Source organism: Symphalangus syndactylus, chromosome 13 (genome assembly GCF_028878055.3).
Source record: "Symphalangus syndactylus isolate Jambi chromosome 13, NHGRI_mSymSyn1-v2.1_pri, whole genome shotgun sequence".
NCBI classification, from domain to species: Eukaryota; Metazoa; Chordata; class Mammalia; order Primates; family Hylobatidae; genus Symphalangus; species Symphalangus syndactylus.
The window spans coordinates 43,642,853-43,654,200 of record NC_072435.2 but is presented as its reverse complement, the minus strand read 5'-3'; the positions used below and the strand labels follow the sequence as shown (position 1 = coordinate 43,654,200).

The 11,348-nt window shown below is 53.0% G+C and overlaps 1 protein-coding gene across 3 annotated transcripts; it reads right to left on the bottom strand.

The window, feature by feature from the left end:
* Positions 1-618: 618 nt before the first annotated feature.
* PGLS (6-phosphogluconolactonase) lies at positions 619-9,932 on the bottom strand. Of its 3 annotated transcripts, XM_055239332.2 has the most exons (5): positions 9,528-9,911; positions 5,156-5,263; positions 4,067-4,168; positions 3,606-3,746; positions 619-944 (listed from the first exon to the last, which is right to left on the bottom strand). In XM_055239332.2, exons 1-5 carry the CDS (start codon positions 9,813-9,815, stop codon positions 807-809), a joined length of 777 nt encoding a protein of 258 aa, XP_055095307.1. In that variant the 5' UTR covers positions 9,816-9,911; the 3' UTR covers positions 619-806. The 3 variants fall into 3 exon arrangements, 2 of the variants coding, with proteins under 2 accessions (XP_055095307.1, XP_055095306.1); XM_055239331.2 differs by lacking the exon at positions 9,528-9,911 and having other exon boundaries at positions 5,156-5,712; XR_010115318.1 differs by lacking the exon at positions 619-944 and having other exon boundaries at positions 4,962-5,263; positions 9,528-9,932.
* Positions 9,933-11,348: the final 1,416 nt, after the last annotated feature.

Below are 11,348 nucleotides of genomic sequence, written 5' to 3'. Positions count from 1 at the left end.
GTGCCCGGCCTCGCCCAGCTAATTTTTGTATTTTTTTTTTTTTTTTTTTTTTGAGATGGAGTCTCGCTCTGTCTCCCAGGCTGGAGTGCAGTGGTGCGATCTCGGCTCACTGCAAGCTTCACCTCCTGGGTTTTACACCATTCTCCTGCCTCAGCCTCCTGAGTAGCTGGGACTACAGGCGTGCACCACCTACATCCGACTAATTTTTAAAATATTTTTAGTAGAGATGGGGTTTCACCGTGTTAGCCAGGATGGTCCCCAACTCCTGACCTCATGATCCGCCCGCCTCGGCCTCCCAAAGTGCTGGGATTACAGGCGTGAGCCACCGCGCCCAGCTAATTTTTGTATTTTTAGTAGAGATGAGATTTCACTATGTTGGCCAGGCTAGTCTCGAACTCCTGACCTCAAGTTATTTGCCCACCTCATCCTCCCAAAGTGCTGGGATGACAGGTGTGAGCCACCGTGCCCAGCCTGTTGTCTTAAGAAATTCATCCATGGTGGCTATGCCCCAGGGGAGTAGGCCCTGCCTTCCTCCCCACAGATGAGGGCTGTGGATTAGAACCGGGGCCAGGGCACCCCCAGGCCTGCTGCCATCAAACACCGCGAGACAGTGCAGACTTCCAGCAACACTCCTTTTAATATCTGGATGTCCAGAGCCACAGCCTGTGTGTTGAGCCCCGGGCTGTTGGCTTCCAGCAGCAGCACCACGTGGTTTTTTGAAAGGAGAGCCCGGAGAGTGGCAGCCAGCAGGGGCCCAGCCCCTTGGGCCGCGTGCCTGGTCCCAGCTGCAGCGTCCCTCTGGCCAGCTACAAAGTGGAATGCTTCTCGAAGGGTACAGTCAGGAGGCGGGCGGCTGCCTCGTCCAAGAACCAGCACAGTTTCCCGGTGTGGGGCTGGACCAGGGCGGCGGGCAGCGGGTTTTCCTCCTGGTCCTCCAAAATGCGCTGCAGAAGAGGGCAGAAGAGTAAGGCCCCGCCCGCGGCCCAGGCGCCGCCCCTCGGCACTCTCCTGGCTCCCCAACCAAGGATAAATAAGACTCTTGTATCTTCAAAATGCGACAATGCCCAGCTCAGCTGTCCTAGTGCCAAACAGCAGGGACAAGAGTCCCTTCCTTTCTATCCACTTTAACTATTTTTATTTATTTATTTATTTATTTTGAGATGGAGTCTCACTCTGTCGCCCAGGCTGGAATGCAGTGGTGCGATCTTGGCTCACTGCAACCTCCGCCTCCCGGTTTCTGGCGATTCTTCTGCCTCAGCCTCCCGAGTAGCTGGGAAGTGCCACCACGCTCGGCTAACGTTTTTCTTTTTTTTTTTTTTGAGACGAAGTCTCGATCTTGTCCCCCAGGCTGGAGTGTGATGGCGTGATGGTGCGATCTTGGCTCACTGCAACTTCCGCCTCCTGGCTTCAAGCAATTCTCCTGCCTCGGCCCCCGCAAGTAGCTGGGATTACAGGCGCCTCCCACCACACCCGGCTAATTTTTTTGTTTTTAGTAGAGACAGTTTCATCATGTTGGCCAGGCTGGTCTAGAACTCCCGACCTCAGGTGATCTACCCGCCTAGGCCTCCCAAATGTTGGGATTACAGGCGTGAGCCACCGTGCCCGGCCGAATTTTTTTATATTTTTAGTAGACACGGGGTTTCACCATATTAGCCAGGCTGGTCTTGAACTCCCGCGTTGAGCTACCATGCTCGGTCCACTGTAACCATTTTTATTTTTTTTTTGAGACAAGGTCTTGCGCTGTCATCCAGGCTGGAGTACAGCGACGGCATCAAGGCTCACTGCAGCCTCAATCTCTGAGGCTCAAGCGATCCTCTTGCCTCAGTCTGCTAAGTATCTGGGACCACAGGCACGTGGCACCCATGCCCAGCTAATTTTTTATTTTTTGTAGAGACAGGGTCTTGCTATGTTGCCCAGACTAGTCTCAAACTCCTAGACTCAAGCAATCCTCCTGCCTCAGCCTCCCAAAGTGCAGGCATGAGCCACTGTGCCTGGTCTGTAACTGTTTTAATACTGCAGTTGGCACCCTTTTTCAGCAAAAGACCAGAGTCAATAGATTAAGCTCTGCAGACCATCCAGTCTCTGTTGCAACCACTCAGCTCTGCAGTTCTGGCCCCAGAGCAGCTGCAGACAATACATACATAAGCGGGTGTTGCTATGTTCCAATAAAACTTTTCTGGGCTGGGTGCGGTGGTTCATGCCTGTAATCCCAGCACTTTGGGAGGCTGAGGGGGGTGGATCACTTGAGGTTAGGAGTTTGAGACCAGCCTGGCCAACATGGTGAAACCCAGTCTTTACTAAAAATACAAAAATTAGCTGGGCGTGATGGCAGGTGCCTGTAATCCCAGCTACTCGGGAGGCTGAGGCAGGAGGATCACTTGAGGTTAGGAGTTTGAGACCAGCCTGGCCAACATGGTGAAACCCTGTCTTTACTAAAAATACAAAAATTAGCTGGGTGTGGTGGCAGGTGCCTGTAATCCCAGCTACTCGGGAGGCTGAGGCAGAAGAACCACTTGAACCTGGGAGGTAGAGATTGCAGTGAGCTGAGGTCACATCACTGCACTCCAGCCTTGGCGACAGACGGAGACTCTGTCTCAACAACAATACCAAAAAGCAAATAAATAAATAAAAATATATTTCCAGTTTCTTCTGTAGTTGTTGGTCTTTTCAACGAAGGCAACTAAAACCTTTTTAATTATTTAGTTTATTTTTAATGCTGTGATGAATTTGTATTTTCCTAAAATACTTTACATAACAGTACCTTTTATTTTATTCATAATACCACGTGATTTTTTTTTCTCTTGATTAGCCTTGTCAGGAGCTTGTCTATCTTTTAGATCTACTTACCATTAAAGTTTAAAATATATTAACCGACTCATTAATTTCTGATTTTAATTTCACTGAGTCCTGCCACTGACTTTTGTAGATATATATTATTGTCCTTTTTCTAATTCTACAGGAAAGCACTTGATTTATTTCAATGGTTTGCTACTTAATAATTTTTTTCTTTTTTTTTTTTTTTTTTTGAGACAGAGTCTCACTCTGTATCCCAGGCCAGAGTGCAATGGTGCGATCTCGGCTCACTGCAAGCTCTGCCTCTCAGGTTCACGCCATTCTCCTGCCTCAGCCTCGTGAGTAGCTGGGATTACAGGCGCCCACCACCATGCCCGGCTAATTTTTTTGTATTTTTAGTAGAGAGAGAGTTTCACTGTGTTAGCCAGGATGGTCTCGATCTCCTGACCTCGTGATCCGCCCACCTCGGCCTCCCAAAGTGCTGGGATTACAGGCGTGAGCCACCGTGCCCAGCCAATAATTTTTTAAAAATGCATTTGAATGCTATTAATTTACCTCTGAATGCAGCTTTGGTCTCATCTCATCAATTTCATTTCACGCCAGTTAATACCTAACTAGCCTTTAATTGCAATTTCCTGGTTTTTTTTTTTTTTCCTTTTTTTCTAATTGCAATTTCAAGTTACCTTTCAACCCAAGAATGACTGAGTTTTCTTCAGATCTGATGCTTCAGCACAATAATGTCTGGGGCCATTTTCTGTCCCTGGGACCCACATGCCTATGAACTTCCTGGGACTAGAACCCTCAGCTGTTACCTTCAGAACAGCTGCCTTGCCTTCTCCGGTTGCCACAAAGATGACAGTTCGTGCTGCATTCAGGACAGGTAGTGTGAGGGTCACACGCTGTGGCGGTGGCTTCGGGGAGTCACTGATGGGAGCCACAATCTTCTCCCGCTCCTTGGGGAGGAAGCCCAGGGATGGAGGCAGAAGGACAATGTCACTTCGGCTTCTTGGACACTTACACACACCAGGCCTGGTCTAGCCACCGTTCCATCCCATCCTACTAACAATCCCATGGTGGGTAGTTTAAGGTCCTTGTTTTAAGGGGTTCAACTGAGACCTGGAAGGGTTGAGCCCAGCAGGCAGGTACGTTGGTGGAGGCTGACTTGAACTCCGGCTCTAGACACCCCACCCCGCAGGTGGCCCTCCCTCTGGAAGTCCCAGATATTAGAGACTGGGCTCAGGACTAGGGTGGAACCCCGCATCGGTGTGCTCACCTGGAGGAGGGGGTGGTCTGGGAAGAGTGAGCAGGTGTGACCATCGGGGCCCACTCCCAGGATCAGCAGGTCGAAAACCGGGATGGAGTCCCCTTGGAATGCCTGGGCGTGGGGAGAAGACAGCCTTGAGAGGTTGTAGGTGGCAGGGGCAGGGGAGACTCAGAGGACACAGAGACAGTTGTCAGATAAAAAAATACAAGTAGCTGTGGCTGGGTGCGGTGGCTCACACCGCACTTTGGGAGGCCGAGGTGGGCGGATCACGAGGTCAGTTCAAGACCAGCCTGGCCAACATGATGAAACCCCGTCTCTACTAAAAATACAAAAATTAGCCAGGCATGGTGGCAGGCGCCTGTAGTCCTAGCTACTTGGGAGGCTGAGGCAGGATAATCACTTGAGCAGTGAGCTGAGATTGCATCACTGCACTCCAGCCTAGGTGACAGAGTGACAGAGTGAGACTCCATCTCAAAAAAAAAAAAAAAAAGGCCTGCAGTGGCTCACACCTGTAATCCCAGCACTTTGGAGGCCGAGGCAGATCACGAAGTCAGGAGATCGAGACCATCCTGGCTAATACGGTGAAATCCTGTCTCTACTAAAAAAATACAAAAAAATTAGCCAGGCCTGGTGGCAGGCGCCTGTAGTCCCAGCTATTCGGGAGGCTGAGGCAGGAGAATGGCGTGAACATGGGAGGCGGAGCTTGCAGTGAGCCATGATCACGCCACTGCACTCCAGCCTGGACGACAGAGCAAGACTCCGTCTTAAAAAAAAAAAAAAAAAAAGAAAAAAGAAATACAAGTAGCTGTAATGCAGGAAACAGTGCTCAGTGTACTCAACATAGCCTGTGATCAAAGCCATACCCATCATATTTCCCCAAGATGTGAGGACCCAGGCCTGTTACCTGGGCAACAGAGGCCAGGTGGCCTTCAGGCTCCCCAGGACAGGGCTGTGGCCTTGAAGAGGGGATTCCTCAAAGGGATCTGCCAGTGATCCCTGGGGCAGTTCCTGCTGGTGACAATCAGAAGGCCGTTCTGTTGCCCAGAGTGTGGCCACTTCGTGGATGTGACTCCCTTGCGGCTGCTCCTCGGGGCTCACCTGTCTCAGCTTCTTGGCGTAGTCCTCAGCCGCCTCCTCCACAGGCAGCTCAGGGTTAATGGTGATCACCTGGCTTTCTGGGATCGGCAATCTGGAGAGAAGATGCGTCTGCAGCCAACAGAGGGACAATGTCACCAACAGACCACCTGGGTCCTCCAGGGAGGTTATGACAGTACTGTCATAACACTCATTTACAGATGGGGAGACTGAGGCATGGGGAGGCTGGTGCATTTGTGCAAGGTCCTTCAGTTGGTGACACTTTGGTTGGTGAGTCACCTCTGGAATGCTGGAAGCCAGGATCCTGAGCCCTGGGTGACCCCGCCTCTCAGGGCAGAGGAGGTTCAAGGGCAAGAGGGAGCCCTGCTGCTCTTGGGGGGCTGGACAGGAGGGTGGCCCCCTCCTGGGTGAATCGGGATCATGGTGGTTCCAGCGGGGGCCAGCATTCCAACAGGAGTCTTTCAATTCCGTTGTATTTGAGGGGTTTCCTGGCCATAGCCTGCACCTGTCTAGCCAGCCCATTGTCCTGTTTCAAAGCCTCCAGGGTCCCACGGCCCTTGGGATAAAACTCAGCCCCTCACCGCCCTCCATGGAGAAGGGTGACCTTCTCCATCCCCACCCTCCCTCCTAAGGCTGCCTGGGAAACTCATATACATCCCTCAGGCCACCTCCTCTGAGCAGCCACCCCCGCCTGCACCTGCCCCACTACAGGGAGTGGGGGCCAGCCTTGCCCAGGCCCAGCACTTGTGGCCAGCGCACAGTAGATGCCCTGGCCTGTCAATGGTGGAGTAGTTGGAAGCAGATTTAACTCAAAAGCACTTGGATCAAGGAGAAAGCTGCAGCCCTATCCCACTGAGATGCGCCCCAGGGGCCCTGATCTGCTCTGAGATGGCGTCCATGTCTCGGTGCCTCGTGTTTGTGCAGTCTAGCTCAGTGAGCTGAGGCAATGCTAAGGTGAGCCACGAAGTAAACGCAGGGGCTGACTGCCCGGAATGTTGACCTGAGGAGTATGAGCTCCACACTGAGGGCACTGGGGAGCCAAGGAGGGTGTGTGAGCTGGGGAGGGACACAATCGTATCCATAGTTGGAAAGCCCACTCTGCTTTGTCCAAGGTCCCTGTGTTAGTCTATGCAGGCTGCTATCACAAAATACCATAAACTTGAGGCTTATAAACACCAGAAAATGGCCAGGCATGGTGGCTCACGGCTGTAATCCCAGCACTTTGGGAGGCTGACGTGGGACAATCGGTTGAGCCCAGGAGTTTGAGACCAGCCTGGGCAACATAGTGAGACTTCATATTTACCTAAAATAAAAAATTAGCGGCCTGGCACGGTGGCTCATGCCTGTAATCCCAGCACTTTGGGAGGCCAAAGCGGGCGGATCACCTGAGGTCAGGAGTTTGAGACCAGCCTGACCAACATGGAGAAAGCCCATCTCTACTAAAAATAAAAAATTAGCTGGGCGTGGTGGTGAATGCCTGTAATCCCAGCTCCTTGGGAGACTGAGGCAGGAGAATCACTTGAACCTGGGAGGCGGAGGTTGTGGTGAGCCAAGATCGCGCCATTGCACTCCAGCCTGAGCAACAAGGGCCAAACTCTGACTCAAAAAAAAAAAAAAAAAAAAAAAATTAGCTGGGCCTGGTGGTGCACACCTGTAGTACCAGGTACTGAGGAGACTGAGGCAGGAGGATTGATAAAGCCCGGGAGTTGAAGGCTGCAGTAAGCCATGATCGTGCCTCTGCACTCCAGTCTGGGCAACACAGCAAGATTCTATCTCAAAAAAAGAAAGAAAAGGAAAGGAAAAGAAAAGAAAGTATAGGAAGGGAAGAAGGAAGGGAGGGAGGTAGGGAGGGAGGGAAGGAAGGAAGGAAGGAAATAGGGTCTTTGCAGATGTAATTAGTTAAGAACAAGTCATAGTGGATTAGTGTGCGCCCTAAATCCAATGACTGGCGTCCATATATGAGAAGACACACAGAATCCGAGAAGGCCATGTGCAGACAGAGACAGGAAATGGAATGGTGTGACCCCAAGCCAAGGAACGCCCAGAGCCCCCAGAAGATGGAGGAGAAAATGAAGGATCCCCCCAAAGAGCTTTCAGATGGGGCGTGACTCCACCAACACCTTGATTTCAGACTTCTGGCCTCCAAAACGGTGAGAGAATAAATTCCTGTGGCTTTAAGCCACTCAGTTTGTGGTCATTTGTTATGTAGCCCTAGGGAACCAATATGGTTCCCCTCACAGAGAACAGGCAGAAGGAGCAAGTCCTGGTTTCAGGTTTGTTCCCATCACACAGCCTTGGCCTTAGCTGAGCCCTCTTGCCGTAGCTTGACCATGGCCAGCTCCTGCACATGCTCCAGCTCTCAGCTCAAATGGCACCTTCTCAGGACCCCCCACCCCATAGCCCTTGACAAATGCTCACTCCCTATTCCCTAGCACTCTGCAGCATTTCACAATTATTTGAGACAGAGTCTCAAATGTCGCTCAGGCTGGAGTGCAGTGGCATGATCTCAGCTCACTGCAACCTCCGCCTCCTGCATTCAAGCGATTCTCGTGCCTCAGCCTCCCCTGTAGCTGGGATTACAGGCGTGCGCCACCATACCCAGCTAATTTTTGTTATTTTTAGTAGAGACGGGGTCTCGCCATGTTGGCCAGGCTGGTCTCCAACACCTGACCTCGGGTGATCCGCCATCCTTGGCCTCCCAAAGTGCTGGGATTACAGGTATGAGCCACCACACCTGGCCAAAAACCCGCTTTTTTTTTTTTTTTCTTTAAGACAGTCTCGCTCTGTTGCCCAGGCTGGAGTGTAATGGCATGATTTCGGCTCACTGATCATTCCTCACTCCTGCCTCAGCCTCCCAAGTAGCTGGGATTACAGGCGCACACCACCACGCCTGGCTAATTTTTGTATTTTTAGTAGAGACAGGTTTCACCATGTTGGTCAGGGTGGTCTCAAACTCCTGACCTCGTGATCCGCCCACCTCAGCCTCCCAAAGTGCTGGGATTACAAGCGTGAGCCTCCGCACACAGCCAATTTTTGTATTTTTTTTAGTAGAGACAGGGTTTTGCCACGTTGGCCAGGCTGGTCTTGAAATCCTGACCTCAGGTGATCTACTCACCTCGGCCTCCCAAAGTGCTGGGATTACAGGCGTGAGCCACCGCGCCCGGCCAAAACTTTTTAATGATGCTCTTGGAAAACACACACAGGAAGGCGGAAGTTAAATGTGTACCCAACTACGAAGTCAGATGAGGAAGGGTCACACCCTGGCTGCCCCTCTGGTCACTAGATGCCTTGGGCAGGTAAGCTCGCCTCTTCTGGCCTCAGTTTCTCCATCTGTGAAATGAGTGTAACATCTCATAGGCTGTGGTGCGGATTCATGAATTGATGCATATAAAGCGTTCAGTAAGCCTTTTCTCTTAATAAAAAACCCACAAAACCATCACCAGCTCAAGATTCTATGCAAAGAGAAGACGACACACCCAGCATGGGGTGTCCCTTGACGCTGCCAGGCTCAGGTGACTTTAAGTTCCTGGCCTTTGAGCCCGCCCCTTCCCACTCTTCCCTCGGCCAGGCCAAGGCTCCTCCAAGCCTCAGTTTCCCTGTCTGTAAAAAGAGCGCGTTCCTCTGATTCTATAGAATCTTGAGGCTCAAAGCCAAAAGATAAACAGCCTGGAAGCAGAACCATCAGAGCGGCAAAGCCGCGCAGGGATCCCCGAGAACTCGCTGGGGTTAGAGAACAGGACCCTGAGACTCAGGCTCTACACCTGATTCCTCGTGCCCCCGTCCGCTAAGGGGCTGAGTTACGGGCATCGTTTGACATGGGCCACTCGGATTCCCTTCCAGGCCCTTGCCCATGCCGTTCCCTCTGCCTGGCCACCAGATGAACCATGAAGACGGACTACAAGTAGACCATTTCTAGCCCTGCCCAGATAAAGGCAGATGGCGCAGTGAGGTCCTGCGCGACCTACTGTAGGCGGGGTTCAGGCGGCGGGCGAGCCCTGCGGGCAAGACCCCCCAGCGGCCCCCGTAGTCGAGGTGAAGGCAGTGGGCGTGGCCATCTCGGCATGACCCCCAGTTGCCCTCGTAGCCAAGTGCAACCGGCGGGCGCGGCCCTCTTGGCATGACCCCCAGCGGCCCACGTAGCCGAGGTGCAGGCAGTGGGCACGGCCCTCTTGGCATGATACCCAGTGGCCCCCGTAGCCGAGGTGCAGGCAGTGGGCGCGGCCCTCTCGGCGTGACTCCCAGCGGCCCCCGTAGCCAAGGTGCAGACAGTGGGCGCGGCCCTCTCGGCATGGCCCCCGGCGGCCTCCGTAGCCGGGGTGTAGGCGGTGGCTGTGGCCCTCTCGGCGTGACCCCCGGCGGCCCCCGTAGCTCTCACCCGGTAGAGGCCGTACGTGCTCTCGGCGTGATCGAAGGGCACGAGGCGCTCGTCGCAGAAGCCCAGCGTCCAGCGCGCTAAGCTGGCTGGCCCGGCAGGGGCGACGGCGGCGGGCAGCTCGCGGGCTAGCATCGAGACAAGGCTCCCGCCCGACAGGCCAAGCGCGAAACGGGCGCGGGCCCCCGCCAGGCAGCATGCTGCGCGCTGGGCCACCAGCTGCGCTAGCGACGCACCCAGCTCCTGGGGGCTCGAGAACACCGAGATGAGACCCGGGGCCGGCGCGGCCATGGCGAGGGCGGCTGCGGGGAGGAGGAAGCGCTCCCTACGGCCGCTAGTACGCCTGCGCAAGGGCCGGCCCTGCCGCTGGGTTTCGAGTACTTTGGGCGATTGTCTCTGGCACATGCGCAGTGAGGCAATTGAAGCACCGCGAAGGTCGGGCTGTCGGTCCGGCCCTACCCGTTGAATCTTTGCCTGCTGTGCCTGAGTCGAAGTGAGCTCGGGAAGCCAGTGCCCGAATGCTCAACCTTGCGGTATCAGGGAAGACCGGAGAGGGGAGCTCAAGAAGAGGACGTCCTATCGAGGCGGCAGGAATTTTCTGAAGGAGGGCGTATTTTGGCGAGTTTTAAAATTCCTGCACCGCCGGGCGCGGTGGCTCACGCCTATAATCCCAACACTTTGGGAGGCCGAGGCGGGCGGATCACGAGGTCAGGAGATCGAGACCATCCTGGCTAACACGGTGAAACCCCATCTCTACTAAAAACACAAAAAATTAGCCAGGCGTGGTGGCGGGCGCCTGTAGTCCCAACTACTCGGGATGCTGAGGCAGGAGAATCGCTTGAACCCGGGTGGCGGAGGTTGCAGTGAGCCAAGATCGTGCCACTGCACTCCAGCTTGGGCGACAGAGCGAGACTCGATCTCAAAAAAAAAGTAGGGGATGAAAATATGCTTGTTGAATTTTTTTTTTTTTTTTTTTTACTTTTTCTGGAGGGACGGGCTCTTGCTATATGGTCTAGGCTGGTCTTGAACCCCTGGGCTCAAGCGATCTTCCCGCCTCGGCCTCCCAAAGTGGTAGCATTCAGGCGAAAGCCACTGCGCCTGGCCATGCTTGTTGAATTTTTTTAAGCTAACGCTCCTAGTGTGCTGTTGTGTCCCTCTGAGTGCCCAGAAAGGCCTCCAATCGAGTTGTTGCCTGGACAGAGGGCTGGAAGGGGAAGAAGGCCTGGTGGGCCTGGGGAGGCTGGGCCACTTCTGAGAGTGGGACATTTCAGTGATGTGTGTAAGCGCAGTTCAACTAACACAGGTAGTGGATTTTAAAGTCAGTAGCAAATTAAGAAAACAATTCCATTTACCGTAGCATCATAAAGAATAAAGTAGGCATAAATTTAATAAAAGAAGTACAAGACTGTACTTCTTGAGAGCTGTAGCTGGGCTTGGTGGCTCACAGCTGTAATCCCAGCACGTTGGGAAGCCAAGGCTGGACCTGGTGGCAGCTGCCTATGGTCCCAGCTACTTGGGAGGCTGTGGTGGGAGGATCACTTGAGCCCAGGAGGCTAAGGCTGCAGTGAGCTGTGTTCCTGCCACTCCACTCCAGCCTGGGCAATAGAGTGAGACCCTGTCTCGAAACAAGCAAAAGAACTAAAACTTTGCTGAAAAAAAAATTAAAGATGATCTAAATAAATGGTAAGACATTCTACGTTCATGGATTGGAAAGTATAATATTGTTAAGATGGCAGTACTCCACAAATTGGTCTACAGATGCAATGTAATCCCTTTCAAATTTACAATGTCTTTGTTGAAATTGACAAATTGATCCTAAAATTC